This window comes from Bombyx mori, chromosome 2 (assembly GCF_030269925.1).
Source record: "Bombyx mori chromosome 2, ASM3026992v2".
NCBI classification, from domain to species: Eukaryota; Metazoa; Arthropoda; class Insecta; order Lepidoptera; family Bombycidae; genus Bombyx; species Bombyx mori.
This window is the reverse complement of record NC_085108.1, coordinates 4,442,001-4,458,617: the sequence shown is the minus strand read 5'-3', so window position 1 is coordinate 4,458,617 and position 16,617 is coordinate 4,442,001. Positions and strand designations below refer to the sequence as shown.

At 38.9% G+C, this 16,617-nt stretch overlaps 1 protein-coding gene across 3 annotated transcripts in view; it reads left to right on the top strand.

Annotated features, from left to right (window-relative positions):
* LOC101735981 (cullin-1) overlaps nucleotides 1-16,617 on the top strand; it is a 37,363-nt gene that overhangs the window by 4,760 nt on the left and 15,986 nt on the right. For 2 of the 3 annotated variants that reach the window (XM_004933232.4, XM_004933233.3), the window contains exons 2-7: nucleotides 240-559; nucleotides 9,179-9,261; nucleotides 10,501-10,606; nucleotides 11,918-12,016; nucleotides 13,369-13,515; nucleotides 14,829-14,975. In XM_004933232.4, coding sequence (XP_004933289.1) covers nucleotides 500-559; nucleotides 9,179-9,261; nucleotides 10,501-10,606; nucleotides 11,918-12,016; nucleotides 13,369-13,515; nucleotides 14,829-14,975 — 642 coding nt within the window. In that variant the 5' untranslated portion in view covers nucleotides 240-499. Of the gene's footprint in view, nucleotides 1-239; nucleotides 560-9,178; nucleotides 9,262-10,500; nucleotides 10,607-11,917; nucleotides 12,017-12,106; nucleotides 12,482-12,963; nucleotides 13,516-14,828; nucleotides 14,976-16,617 lie in introns of those variants that run through there. The other variant, XM_062672809.1, reaches the window with a different exon arrangement.

Below are 16,617 nucleotides of genomic sequence, written 5' to 3'. Positions count from 1 at the left end.
AGTAAATTAGCCCACAGACACAGCCCACTCACTAAGCTTCTCGCCAAGTCTTATCCGTGGGTCGCGTTTCCGATCCGGTGGTAGATTCTGCGAAGCACGGCTCTTGTTTGGGTTCGTGTTAGCAACGTCGTCTAGTTTGAGCCCCGTGAGCTCACACACTAGCCCGGTGACGCTGACATGGTCTCTTTAGGAAAAATAATAATGTGTCTTACTAAAATATTTGTTTTGTCTTGTTTCAGAACTGACAAGCAGTCGCGCACGAGAAAACCGAACCGTAGTGTCTCAGCGCGTTAAAAACACAAAAAGCTATGTAATATAAATATTAAAGTAAAATAGTCGCTGCCAACACTGTGATTTCTACTCGTTATTAAGCTTTATAGCATTGCATTTTGTAACGGAATTAGTAATCGGATCGATACGTTTTTCAGTGAATATATTTAGTTAATACAAAAAATCAATTACTGTCTCAACGTTTATTTGTACACGTTTTATGTGAATTATGAGTACTAGTAATGCCAACAGACCCCAAGTGCCGCTGCGGCAAAAGGACTTTGATCAGGTAAATATATTTTATTGTTTTATAATTAAATAACACGAAAATACTTGCTATTTACATGCGAATGAGAATTGAGGGTAGTTTACTAATCGCAAAGTGTGATAAAAATTGGAATTTTTGGCGGGAACGCGAGGAGTGAAGTTGTGTGATTTATTTTATTTTGTCTATTTAGTGTTTCTTCGGGTTTAAATGTGTAATAATTTAGGTAAGGTTTATTAACTGTTTAATATCTGTGAAAGTGCACAAATGTGGGAAAATGAAACAAAGCCGCTAGACGTAACTTCTCGGGATCCTCCAATAAGTCCACTGAAAAAATCTTAGTAAATGACTACCGTTTTACGGAGATTATATTTCATCCCATATCATCTCAATTCATTTCATTTAATTTCATCCCAGTTGATTAGTGTCTCAAATTAATCATCTTCATTTCATTTCACTCATAATATCATTTTTCATAAAAATATAAATAGTATAAATTAAAATAAGACATGACTTAAAGGACTCAGTTACCAGGTCATAAAATCTCTTAAAAAAAAGTGGTAAGAACTAGTACTAGGTAAGGTACCCTCTCAGGCGTTTCTCCTGCGAAGCTGCCATGCGTTTTGGTTCGAAAGAAACGGACAGGTCATATCCAATTAAAATGACTTCCACCTCATAGGATCGTAGGCTACTGAGGGATCAAATGTTTTTATATAAAATAATAAATAATGAGATTCATTCTAGCCATTTTCTTTCCAAAACTTCATTTAAATGTAGTCGTATTTCCGCGCGTTCTAAACATACCTTCCACATGTCCACGGCTCGAACGAAATATGCTTCTAACTCTTTTGTCCGTAGATCTTGTAGGTTGTATGATACTAAGTTCTTTAATGCTGACATTGTTTACTTGTCACTTGTAGCATATAGAAAAGCTGTTTTGGTAATTTTTTTTAATTTTTTTTTATTGCCTTTTTAGGCAGACGGGTATATTTATAAGGTGATTTAGTCCGATGAGTATTATAGTTTTATAGTGTAATTATAGAGTAAGTTGATGTACATAATAATATGTGCGTATTGTGTTGCTTTTGTTTTTTTTGTAACTTAAATTTCTAAATTTTTCTTCTCTGTTCACTTTCTACTTATATGTGATTTTGATTGTGGAAACATGTTTGGTTATTGTTTTTGCAATTTTTTAAAATAATATATGTTTGTATTGTACTGTTGGTTTCCAAATCTATACATATAAATAAAATTGGAGTGTCTGTTTGTATGTAATATTGAAATAACCGCTTTTTACTATATGCATATGAACATATATACCAATATAACATTTTTTACAATTTTTGTCTGTCTATCTATTTGTTCTGCGGCTGGAACGATTTTGACGGGACTGTCACTGATAGGTAGCTGATGATATAAGGAGTAACTTAGGCTACCTATATCTGTTCATAAAATATTTATAACTACTGATACCATGCACCCCATGCTTTTTTACAATAAAATATTTTTTCTTACACTATTTTTAATTCAAAATTATTAAAATTATTTTTTTATTTTTTAGTTGGATTTTCTATAAAAGCGTATTTTGTTATTTTTCGGTGTAAGCTGCTTTTTGCCTCATTTAATGGATGCGTCTCCAACACAGGCAAAGGGATTAATTTCGATTTTTATGTCAACCAGTCTTATCATAAATTTGCGAGAGAATTCGATCCTTACTCTTGAAACTCTCCACTTTTAAAGTGGGAGTGGGATGTAGGGTTGTCAGCATCGGATTTAGGGCTTTAACATCCATTCCTAAATTACTACACTGCCGGCTTCGTAGACTCGGAATTTTCCCACGCGCCACACAAAAGTCCCTTTGAGGACGAACTTTTGTATTAGTGATATTGAATGAAGCATTTGAAGTACCGCCTTTGTATAGTGGAGCCCACGCGCTATTTACCAATGTCCAAAATGATAATGCTTTCCGGTTTTCTTGAGGTTACACGGATAGGTGGGCGGTAACGTTAATGTCATTTATATCCGATGTTTTGTTTCGGTCGAATACTGACGACCGTTAACCCACACACATAGCCCACTGAGTTTCTCGCGTTTCCGATCCGGTGGTAGATTCTGCGAAGCACTGCTCTTGCTAGGGCCAGTGTTAGCAACACTTCGGTTTGAGCCCCGTGAGCTCACCTGTACGTTAGGGTGAAGCTGAAATAGCCTCTCAAGGCTATCAGCAAAAAAAGAAAAAAAATACGACCGTGTGCGGGCTTGGACCGATGCGCCCATCTCAAAGCAGCTCAGTCAGCGCGTAATGCGAATTGTAAATGCTGTTATTTGAAGACATATTTAACCTTAATACAATATCGCATAGGTCTCTGTAGGGATGGTTCTGAGAAGTCGAAATGGTTCTGTTACAATCGGATCTTTTGACGGAACGCGAGGAGCGAAGTTGTGATTATTTTGTTCATTTAGTGTTTCTTGAGACTTAAATATGTAATAATGGTGGTTTATTAACTGTTTAGCATCCGTGAAAGTGCTCAAATGCAGGGAAATAAACAAGGCTGACGAAGCTTCTCGGGTACTCCAAAAATGTCCACTGAAAAAGTCCCAACAATTTTACCGAGACTGATATTTAATTACATCCCTTCTCGATTCATTTAATTCCATCATACCATTTTTTCGTATTATAAGAGAATGTAGAAAGAAATTTCTTTATATAGCTTGATTGACTTAATTGACTTGGCTTAAAGGTCTCATTGCCAAACCGTTTTTTTTTATTTTTTTTATTGCTTACTTGCAAATGCATTGTTAGTGACATTTCCTAAGTACAACATTAAAATAAAATAGTGATTTAGTTAACCTAAAATGGGACATAAGAATAAAACGCCGTATTTTTTTTGTTTTTTTTTTCCACCGAGTCGCAGCCATGCGAACTGGTTTTACCAGCGTATGTAGTATTCGGGAATGTCGATTTTTTATTTATTTGTAGCCCTTGAAATGCTTCTAAGGTTCCATGCAATGAGCAGCCAAATTAAATAAATAATAATGCTAATAACAATTACTCTTAATTTGTTACGTATTCTGTTGCATGTACAATCTATCTTCTGTCTCTATCTTCTATCTTCTTCTTCTTCTTCTATATAAATAAAATGAATTGCTGTTCGTTGGTCTCGCTAAAACTTGAGAATGGCTGGACCGATTTGACTAATTTTGGTCTTTAATTATTTGTGGAAGTTCAGAGAAGGTTTAAAAGGTAGATAAATATGAAAATTCTAGGAATTAAATAAAAATAACAATTTTGTATTCCCTTTCATGTGTCCCCCGTCGGACGGATTCCTTTTGTTTTGTTGTTTTGTGTTTATTTTATACAAAAGCTTAGGTCTTTTTTTATCGATTGAGGCACTACGAAGTCTGCCGGGTTAGCTAGTATATAAATAAAAATGAATTTCTATTTGTTAGTCTCGCTAAAACTCGAGAACGGCTGGGCCGATTTGGCTAATTTTGGTCTTGAATTATTTGTGGAAAATGTTCGGAATTAAATAAAAATAATAAGTTTGTTTTTCTTTTGATATGTCCTCCGTCGGATGGACTCATTTTGTTTGTTTTAAGTTTACTTTATACAAAAGCTTTGGTCTTTTATTTATGGATTGATTCACTACGAAGTCTGCCCGGTCAGCTAGTGCAGAATAAATAAATTGATACACTAAGGACCGCTTATGACAACGGATTTTTTTTTTTAATTCAGCAAACAGTAGACCCTGTTGCGTTCAACCATACAGCCGGTTAAAAGCCCGCTATAATAACGGTTATGTCAATAATGGCGAAACCGCTGACTAAAACGTTTGGAAGTAGGCCGCGTTTCGAACAATAGTGATGCGGGGACACGTAACTAGTTCCCACCTTCAAATGATTTAGTACATATTGTCATTGCGCGAACGATAGTTTGGGTTGCAAGCAAAAATATTACTTAACAAGCCTTTTTTTTCCTACCTTAGCTGAGAGCCTTGCGCGTTTCCGATCTGGTGGTAGATTCTGCGAAGCACTGCTGTTGTTAGGGTCAGTGTTAGCTTCGGTTTGAGCCCTGTGAGCTCACCTACATGCTAGGGCGAAGCTGAAATAGCCTCTCAAGGCTATCAGCATAGGTAGGGAATTTTTTTTTTTGTGGAAACCGCGAATTTGAAAACGTAGTGCAGGAGGCCCTTACACTCAGTGGAGTGACGATACAGGGTGGTTAGCAAGAGCTAGATGAGAGAAGTCGAGGATGCAATTGAAAAGTCCTGTGTTTAGTAGTGCTATAGACTAGTGATGTCTTTTTACTTGGATTTTCTATAAAAGCGTATTTTGTTAGTTTTTTTAAACTATTATTTAATTTTATTCTACATGGATACCAAGTTTCATGTCAATCGGATGCACGGTTCAGTTAGTTATAACGGAACATCCGCAAAAACCACTGTAGATTTATATTTTACTAGCTGACCCGGCAAACATTGTTTTGCCATATATAATATTTCTAGGGAATTTCTAGTGTAGAAAAAAAAACTAACTTATTGTAAGTGTGTAAGGATGTGGTAAATGAGTGAAAGAGGTATGTAGTGTTGTGAAAGATGAGGGAATATATAATAAAAATAACAAAACCTCATTCAACCACATAATACCTCATTATAACAAAAAAAAAAGTCCAAATAAAAAATAAAAAATGTTAGGGGTGGACAACCCTAATCACTTAGGGGTATGAAAAATAGATAGTAGCCGATTCTCAGGCTTACTGAATATGCATAAATTTTTTCATGAGAATCGGTCAATTGGTTTCGGAGGAGTATGGGAACGAACATTGTGACACGAGAATTTTATATATTAGATATAATAATATAGATAATGGGTATTTTGTTGTGGCCAGTTCGAAAATTACATGGTAGCTCATGGATATCAGTAGAACTAGGCTATAGCCAGGGCGGTGTTTGATTGTTGTAGTATTCTGCCTTGTTTGAAAAAGGACGTGTCGTGTAGCGCTCACGAAACACCGCGGAGGAGTTTTAACTCCTTTAACTAGTTTCCTCTTCTTCTTCTCTGTCGTTTCCTCATTACTGAGGGTCGTGACCACCTTGGTCCAGTTTTTGCACCAGCTTCCTCCAATGCTGCCTGCATTCGGCCTGCTTAATGGCGCCCGGGACGCTGGTGTTTGTGGCCTCCTTGATAATGTCCGTCCACCTGGTTGGCAATCTTCCTCGACTTCTCTTTCCTTCCACGCGACCTACAACTATTAATTTTTCCAAGTTCTCAGGATTTTGTCGGGCCACGTGTCCGAAGTACTTGAGGAGACGCTGCATACTAGTTTTTAATTAGTTTAAGTCGGTTAAAAAAGGTTACTATTCTGTGTGCTTAGTGCGAGTTTCATAACGTTTTCGATAGCGTAAAAGTTAACTCAATTTTGTATGCAGTTGGAACAGCGCCCCTAGCGGCAAACGTACGCAAACGATCCCATTCCATACCTACAAACATGAGTTAACTTTTACGCTATCGATAACGTTAAAAAACTCACACTAAGCACACTGCTCGACTAAAGCGAGCCGAATGCCTAACTCGATAAATTATTCGTAAATTTCGTTGAAAGATGAGAAGCGATGGATCGATAGAGGTCAAAGGTTATTTGTTGTTCCTTGAATATCAGGCCAGATTCGGATTTAGAACGAAACTAACTAGTGTTTGTGTATTATAGCTACAGATATATTGTGTGCGGATGTGTGGGTAAGCCAACTGTTCTGTTTTGAGGGCAATATATATATATTTACTAACAATCACGCCACGTTAACTGGTCCCGTGATAAGTTCGTAAAGAACTTGTGTTACAGGTACCATATAACGGAAATAAATGTAAGATTTTATTATACACATACATATATTTAATATAGATCCATAACCCTGGAAAAGACATTTATATTTATCATACAAATATCTTCCCTTGGCGGGATTCGAACCCGCGACCCCCGTATGTAGTGACCATGTCACTTACCGCTATACCAGACAGCCGTTAATATGATAGGTATGACGTTGTGCCGGCTGAAGTTAGTTTTTTTCCTATCTATTCGCTGGTAGAGGCTATTCCAGCTACGCCCGGACAGATAGGTGAGCTCACGGGTTCAACCTGAGAGAAATTGTTAACACTAGCCCTAGCAAGGGCAGTGCTGCGCTGAGTTTAACTTATGATGCATGCTGTAAGGTTTCAATTAAGGTTCAACTTGGCTACTTTTTTTAGACTAGCAACGCCCCGCGTCGTCGCCCAATATAATTACGTTGTATTTACCGTAATCGCGCAAAATATTATTAGGTGAGTCGAAAAAATCATAACCCCGCAATGCTCGGAGGATTTTGTAGGTATGACGTCATCGGCCGTGCTCTAGGACGTCAGTTTCGTCACACACGTAAACAAATCAATGTTGTGACGTCACACATTCGCGAGCGGCTACACTAGCTTCACTTTCACTTCGCGAACGCTAAACGAAAACGGAACTTGAGATGATGGTAATAAGGTTTTCGAATAATCGCTGCGATTTGAATTAAGATTGATTTATTTTTTTGCAACGGTATAAGTATGTCCAATGTCTGGCTTGATGCCAATTGCTTTTTTTTTCGGTCAATGATATTTCGAGCCAATCTCGACAAGTTTCCATGGAAATCGTGAATTTGTTTATATTTATATTTATAACTCTGCACTGTGTCTCAGTCGTTCTAGTCAAACGCTGCGCCGGTATTGAAAAGTAAAGAACTTTAATTTGGCTTCAACTCTCAGTACTGAGCTTATTTTCACATATATTGCAGAAATTTCCAAAGGTTTTTAAAAAAAAGTACCTTATTAATTAACTGCGCATCGCTGAAGCCCATGAGCAACAATGACCACTTATACCATCAAGTGGGCCTTATGTCCGTCTGCCTAAAAAGGCAATATTTTTTTTTACTAAGTCTTAGTTCTGAGCTCCACTCTTAATACTTCAGTCCACGTTGCTACCCACACAGCCGAGGATAGGCGGGAATGGTGCAGGATAATACAGGAGAAAGTTGTGAGAGGAGGCCACGACCCTCAGCACTGAGGATTATCGATGCAAGGAGGAGTTCTGAGGTTGTCGTGCCCTTCAAACCGAAACGCATGACAGCTTCGCGGGATAAACAACCTTAGTGGTGGTACCTACCCGCGGTGAAGGCTCACAATACGCCCTATCACCAGTTGGGTGCATCAGCTGTGTAGGATTAACAGGATCAACTTCAAACCAAAATGCAAGGACTTGTCAGATACTGCAGATGCGCGTGGGTGCGGTTCTCAACTATTTGGAAAAGCAATAGTACAAAAGACATTAATAATATTATTATATTTAAAATTTTGAAGTCGTCGTGGCCTAAAGGATAAGATGTCCGGTGCATTCGTGTTGAGCGATGCACCGGTGTTCGAATCCCGCAGGGGGGTACCAATTTTTCTAATGAAATACGTACTCAACTCACGTTCACGATTGACTTTCACGATGAAGGAATAACATCGTGTAATAAAAATGAAACCCGCAAAATTATAATTTGCGTAATTACTGGTGGTAGGAGGACCTCTTGTGAGTCCGCGCGGGTAGGTACCACCACCCTGCCTATTTCTGCCGTGAAGTAGTAATGCGTTTCGGTTTGAAGGGTGGGACAGCCGTTGTAACTATATCAAGTATACCTAGTAGACCTTAGAACTTATATCTCAAGATGGGGGCGCATTTACGTTGTGGATGTCTATGGGCTCCAGTAACCACTTAACACCAGGTGGGCTGTGAGCTCGTCCACCCACATAAGCAATAAAAAAAAATAAAAAAAAAAATTGGTAAATAAAACCAAACAAGTTTAACATTAACATTACACATGAGTAATGAAGTGAACAGAGAAAAAACCGGCATAAATAAGTTACATTTTACACAAAAAGGCAATAAAAAATGTGTGGTGTCGTGGGACACCGGATAGGAACGAAGTTCCATAATATAAAAATATTAATTTTAAGTTCTATTCGAGGTATAAAGAAAATAAAACTGGAGGTTTCGCAACAACCCACAATCATTCGGTAACGTGCGAACTTATTGTGGTACACTTCATTCACGGTTGTTTGCATAAGAGTTAGTGTATTGCGCAAACGAACGCTCCGAGATCGTGGTCAATGAATGATAAAAATATGTTATTTTTTGTACGTTATTACAAAGTTAAGTCGTACACTGTGTGCATTAGTAATTTTTACGTTATTACAAAGTTAAGTTGTACTCTGTGTGCGTTACTAATAAAAATCTTACGTTACGGACGTTTTTTCCCGGTTAGGGTACCACTCCGCATCGTCCCGCAAGGAACTTCGTTCCAAAAACAGCAAAATATACACACGTATAAATGTAAATACATGTGTAACCTTAACTCACAATAAAAATATTCCAAATTTTGTATTCCTATATGGCTGGCTGGCTACAAGTGATAAACGAAACATGTCGTGTACTATGATTCAATTTGCATATATTTGTATACTCGCGTGTGTATGTGACCGCTTTGCTGGAACAATCGTCAATTACAGAATATTACAGAATAAGGACGTAATTACAGAATAAGGACGTAAAAAAATAATTTAAATGGTTTTTTATTTTGTTGTTTTTTTTTTCAGATATGGGGCGATCTTCAAGAGGGAATCGAACAAGTTTACAAAAAACAGTACATGGTCAAGAGACGATACATAGATCTGTATACGTATCCTTTAGAAATATATCATCACTAGCCGTACCCGTCCGCTGCGCTGGACATTTAAAATTAACATTATTATTTCTCACTCCCACAAAGATTCTCATCATGAACGCCCCCCGCAACTGGTGTAGGGAGTCCAACGCTCATATAAATATTAGCCTATCCATTAAGCACACGTATTTTCTACATGGATACCAAGTTTCAAGTCAATCGGATGCATGGTTCGGTAGTTATAACGGAACATCCGTAAAAACCACTGTAGATTTATATATTAGTATCGATTACATTAATCCGATCTTAGATATCCTTTAAGAGGAGAGATATTTTACCACAAGTTCTAGCGGCGCTTCCAAAAATAATTACGAATCTGAGATGAGATTACCCTCGAGTAGGCAGGACATAACCCCACGTATTCTGTTTCAAGATATTTAACAGTCAAACCAATTAAGTAATGCTCACAATGACGGTACTTTAAATATTTTGTTGATTTTGAATTTAATAGAAGCCGCTGATTTTCGCAACCGATCGTCTCGCCGGAACTATCATCCGCACCATCTGGATGGTTGGCGTTCCAGTACAATGCGTTTTAAAAACAGTTTTCTGCCACGCACAGTAAATATCTGGAATTCGTTGCCATCAGCGGTCTTCCCCAACAACTGCGACATTGGGTTATTCAAGAAAAGAGCATATTCTTATCTGAAGGGTAGGCAATGCACTGGCGTAAACGCTGGTGACCGTGGGCGGCGGTGAATCACTTACCATCAGGTGACCCGTCTTGCTCGTTTGCCTCTTAGTTGTTATAAAAAAAAAATTTTTGATCAAATGGTTTTGATGGTTGGTAGGACCTCCTGTGAGTCCGCGCGGGTAGGTACCACCACCCTGCCTATTTCTGAAGTGAACAGTAATGCGTTTCGTTTTGAATGGTGGGGCAGCCGTTGTAACTATACCTGAGACCTTAGAACTTATGTCTCAAGGTGGGTGGCGCATTTACGTTGTAGATGTCTATGGGCTCCAGTAACCACTTAACACCAGTTGGGCTGTGAGCTCGCAATAAAAAAAATCTCATCTCATTTCATTTCATGCCATCTTTCATATTAATCAACTTTATTTCTTTTCATAAAATCGTTTTTCGTATAAAGTTTTCATTAAAATTAAAATAAGTCTTGACCTAAAGGTCTTAGTTACCAGGCCATAAAATAGATAAAAAAAAAACTACCATTGTAATATTTCTTAATAAGCCAATAGTCACGTATACAATTATTGTACGTCGGTTCATCATCATAGCGCCGGTAGCTCCAGCAGAGTGCCTCAAAATAACATAGGAAGGGTCTCTTATACTGGAAAGAAACAGGTAAGATGATTTTTTTCAAGCAATAAATATTAAAAGCAACAGATATGTTTTTTTTTATTGCTTAGTTGGGTGGACCAGCTCACACAGCCCGCCTGGTGTTAAATGGTTACTGGAGCCCATAGACATCTATAACGTAGACGCGCCAACCTTTTTTTTTTCCGGACCGGGGGCCGAACCTCCTTCGAGGTCCCCAGGCCTAGGGGGCGCGCAGGGTATGTGAGACTCGACGATCTGCAGGTGTTCAGAGCAGACCGCGGGCCCAAGGAATTTTAGGGCCCACCCACTAAACGACTCCCCTGCACTCTTACATCCGACGTCCGATCTCCGTCCGTGGTCAAAACCCGGTCAGAGTAGGGGGGTTCCCGCGGTCAACACTACAACCAGACACGCGGCACCACCCCGAGGACGCCCGACCGACGGGTCGTCAAGGCGATAGTCGACGACCAAGACGCGCCACCCACCTTGACTTACAAGTTCTAAAGTCTCAGTATAGTCACAACGGCTGCCCTGCCATTAAAACCGAAACGCATTACTGCTTCACCGACAGAAATAGGCAGGGCGGTGATGCCTATCAGCGCGGACTCACAAGTGGTCTTACCGCCAGTAATTACGCAATTTTTTATTTTGCGGGTTTGATCTTTATTACACGACGTTATTCCTTCACCGTGGAAGTCGATCGTGAACATTTGTTGAGTACGTATTTCATTATATAAATTGGTACCCGCCTGCGGGATTCGAATACCGGTGCAACGCTTCAACACGAATGCACCGGACGTCTTATCCTTTAGGCCACGACGACTTCATGTTGCCTGTGTGTCAAAATAACATATCGAAGGGTTATTTCGTTTAAATGACATTATGGTCCTTACGCAACATCTATCTTTGTAATTAAAGGTTTGTTTTGTTTGGTACTAGCTGATCGGGCAGACTTTGTAGTAGTGCCTTAATCGATAAATAAAATACACAAACAAAAGGAATTTATGATTGAAAGATTACTGGTGGCCCGGAGTCCTTTCCAATTTCACCAGGACAGGTGGGCGAGCAAAGGCTCAGCTAGAAGGGGTAGGATTTACAAACAACTGCCCGAGCGCCTCCGAAGGAGACCTAACAACTCAAGAGCAATTGCTTCGCGAATGAATCTACTACCGGATCGGAATCGCGACCGACTGAGAAGATCCGGCGAGAAACTCAGCGGGCTGATGCACGGGTTAGGTTGCACGTCGGCCTCTTTGCCGAGTTCGACGAGTACGGTTACCGGGGCGACATCGTCTTCTAATAACAAATCTCCAGCTTGTAAATGTGGTGTTCCAGACTGGTCAAGTCCAGCAAGGCGGGGCTCAGCTCGTTGGTCTGGAATTGTACAAAAGGCTTAAAGAGTTCCTCAGGATTTACCTCATCAATCTGCTGCAGGTCAGTCTGTCTAGAGTATATCACAATATATTTATTGCACGCTCATTAAAATACATATCGAGGGGCAAAAGGATATTTGGTGTAAGCGACATTTTAGCAACTTTATAGGAGAATCATTTAAAGTTGGAAAATTTGGAGAAACACCATAACAAAAAAAATTTACTTCAGCTATTTGAATTGGGTAAACTTAATTGAAGTAACAATTAAAAACATCGAATTGTTTATGCCAAATACCAAATTAATGTATGTAAACCTGTAATTACAAGGATTGGTTACACCAAACAGCCTTTCACCCTTCAATATGATGCAGAATCTCAATTCAAAACGAACGCAGAATCTGTTGAAAGTTCAATCATTAGTGGGCATTATTATATCCAGCCTAACTCGTAAATCCTATCTAGGATACTTACTGGTGGGAGAATATAACTGAAGTCCACGCGTAGATGTAGTTATAGTAAGCGGCACGTAAGTTGCCAAGGTTTTGGTGTAGTGGGGGTAATGTCGCGCATAGCGCACATTGCAACAAAAAAATGGTCACTTTTATTGCCCGCATATAATTTAATTTTATTTTATTCAATTTTTTACTTGCCATAATTTGTTTTTAAGCCTGTGTGTTTAGAAGAAAGTTAAAGAAAAGAGAGGAATTCGTGAAGTGTATTAGGTGTTATAAATAAAATACAATTAAAAGTTAAGAAGTTTATTTAAAAAAATATACTTCATATTAAAAATTATGTGTCGCCATCGTCACTATCATTTTCTAATAGTGCTACCTCTTGGATTCAATTTATGGTAGCACCTGAGCTGGTGGAAGGAGTTGGCTCCTCATCGTTGACATAACGAAGAGTCGCTGTCGTCACGTGGACGCGGTGCGGGATAGGAGAGTCGACTGACTCACCAATCGCGCGCTCGGAACGGTGCTACGTCTTTCCCCGCGTCCCGCCCGGGAGAATCAATCATGAGTTCATGTCTGAAGGATATGATTGTTCAGTATAAATAAGACTTTGTCTTCCGCCTGTAGTCGAGCGTTTGGACCTCATAAAAGATAATTTATTTTATTTTATTTATTTATTACACTTCATGTAAAATTTACATTGGCGGACTTAATGCCTAAGACATTCTCTACCAGTCAACCAAAGGTGGTGTAGAGTAAATAGTGGTAGGTGCAATTGAATTTATATTAAGTTACGAATACATACACAAAAAAGTATATATATATATATACATATATACACAATCACATATACATATACACACACACACACACACATACATACATATAATAGTTTATACAGTATTAAAAGGAATATATTAATAAATAATGATTTGATATTATGTCTCTCATTCGCTTGCAGAATGGCGCCGACCTCATGGGCGAAGACGTATTGGCGTTTTACACTAAGCAGTGGGAGGAATATCAGTTTTCTTCCAGGGTGCTGAATGGAGTATGCTCTTACTTGAATCGGCATTGGGTTAAGCGCGAATGCGAAGAGGGTCGCAAGGTAAGATGTCATGACTTCGATTCCACAAAGGCATTCAGTTCCGTTTTTATGTAGTCAAGTTCAAGGCCTATCTCGATGCCTGCAATGAACACTACTCTTAACTCAAAATTTTGAAATATTCGTTTTTCACGCAAATCGCTTCACTATTTTAAAAGTATTACAAATTCATTATTAATGGGGTTCGAAGCAAGAGTAAATCAGCTAGTTACACAAGAAAAAACCATAAATTCTTTATTATTGCTGATATATTTATCTACTTTTTTCGTTTAAACTCTCCTCCTGTAAACTTACGAATTTGGAGTTAGACTAGTGTTCATTGGAGGCATCGTTCTGATATTAAATAGATAATATAATAATAATGAGAACGCTGAGGATACAAGCCCGTCGTAAGATTGAGGTACTGGAAATGTGGTGTTGGAGACGTCTCCTCAGAATTCCGTGGACCGCGCACCGTACCAACGTTTCGATCCTGAAAGAGCTCAACATCAAGGAAAGAATACCGTCAACAGTCCAAATACGAATCCTCAAGTTCTTCGGGCACATCACTCGTAATGAGGACTCCATTGAGCGGTTGGTGGTGCTAGGGAAAGTCGAGGGAAAAAGATCTCGCGTACGATTTCTGACACGATGGACCGACCTCATAAAATCTGTGACTCACTCCAACACAAATGATTGCTCTCACTCTGCGAAACACCGTGCCGCATGGCGTCGCATCGCTAGAGCATCGGTATCGCAGGATTCGACTGATGCACGCACGCACCACTCTGTCAAGATTGTACTACTAGGAAGAAAAGAATAATAATGCGTTTCGGTTTGAAGGGTGGGGCAGTCGTTGTACTATACCTTAGAACTCATATCTCAAGGTGGGTGGCGGGATTTATGGTGTAGATGTCTATGGGCTTTGGTAACCACTTTTTTTTTATTGCTTAGGTGGGTGGACGAGCTCACGGCCCACCTGATGTTAAGTGGTTACCGGAGCCCATAGACGTTTACAACGTAAATGCAGCCACCTACTTTGAGATATGACTTCTAAGGTCTCAGTTTAGTTACGACGGCTACCCCACCCTTCAAACCGAAACGCATTATTGCTTCACGGCAGAAATAAGCAGGGTGGTTGTACTACCCCTGCAAACTCACAAGACGTCCTACCACCAGTAAAACTATTCAAATAAAATGTTTGTTATTATAGTTTGGTAATTGACACACCCTGTATATACTTTAAGTGATTACCGAGGACATGAACAACATGACACCAGCTCTAGTCATGTATGTGTCCCTCGGAACATGCTTTCATTTTTTTTTTCCTATTGCAGGGTATTTTTGAAATATACCAGTTGGCCCTGGTCACGTGGCGTGACAACCTCTTCCAGTGCCTGAACAAGCAAGTCACCAACGCCGTCTTGAAGCTCATCGAAAGAGAACGCAACGGGGAGACGATTAACACGAGATTGGTTTCCGGGGTGAGTTTAGTTTTCAATTGTACTTTGAAAGGGCTGAACTCAAATCCTCTGTCGCAGTGAGTAATACTAATACAGTCAGTCAAACCTGGATAAGCGAGAGTTCAAGAGAGCACAATCTCATTCTCGCTTATAGAGGTTTCTCACTAACCCGAGTTTTTCGCTAATGCAGTACGAATGTATTCCTGTGTTAGTTTCACGAAATAGAATAGGTTCAATATTGACAAGAAAACAATACAAAAACAATGGTAGGAAGTGAACTTTCGTAATTATTTTATTATAGTAGTATTTTATAATAGCAAATGTTAAATTTGTAATTTGTTTTGTCATTTGTTCCTCCTAAATAATATAAATAAATAAAGCTCGACTGTCGCTTATAGAGGTATAGATAAGTAACAGTCTCACTTACGGAGGGCCATGAGGGAAAAACGACTCTCTCTTACAGAGGTTTCTGTTTCTCGCTAATAGAGGTTTTGGGAGCTTAAAATGACGGGTCCTGGCTATTACTCTCACTTATAAGAGTTTTCTCACTTATCCAGTTCTCACTTACCCAGGTTTGACTGTATTTGTATTGCGACTATCGTTACTGCTTTTGTTATTGCTATCACGATGTGATGGGGAGTTTTGATGTGGCACAATAAAAAGAAAATACTTAACCAACAAAGAAATATTAAATGTATAAATTAGTGGATGAAGATCATCCAGGCTAGGTTCAGGTGGCAATTTGTCACTTAAAGAAGGTATATGTACAACAAAAAGTACGAATTTTATACATGCTAATTACTATTAGTAATCTTTGAGATTCTTGAAGGTAACTGAGAGCAGTGAATCTCAAATGTATGAATAATAACAGAGATATTACATAAAATTATATTAGGACGGTCATAATTAACAGAAACAGTTGAGCCGGTAAAAACTATTTATATTATGATTTAAATGAACACCATACATTGACAACGAACTAGGAACTCATGACTGATTAGTTTGCACGGACAATTATCATGCATTGCTAAAAGTATTAGTAACAAATTACATTCATTAATATACATAACTAATTAACATTAATATACGTAACTTACTTGAGACCTTAGAACTTATATATCTCAAGGTGGGTGGCGCATTTACGTTGTGGATGTCTATGGGCTCCAGTAACCGCTTAACACCAGGTGGGCTGTGAGCTCGTCCACCCACCTAAGCAATAAAAAAAATACATTCATCATTATTCATTAATAATGTTACGCGCTGGGGTTCGGGATAAATAAAATTCCACCAAAGTACAACTTAAAAAACGCATTCAACACTTAAAACACTTAAACACTTCACAAACACTTTAAAACTCTTAACTCTCTAACTCTAACTCAATTCGCTTCTTCTGCTCAGGTGATCCGTTCGCTGTTTCGCTTCGAGTAGTTCCGATTAATAACTGACTGCGTGCCATCTCTGCAACGCTTTTATAGCCGATACTACATCCCTAGAATTATCGAGAATATTCCACACATCTCTAGTATTGTGTTTCCGCTATCTGACAATAGATGGCGTTGTACTTTTCGAGCGTTCTAGGTGCTACTAGATCCTTCGATATTCGTTCGATGGCGTTACTCTTACCGGCGTAACAATAACATTGCATTAGACCAAAATTATTAAC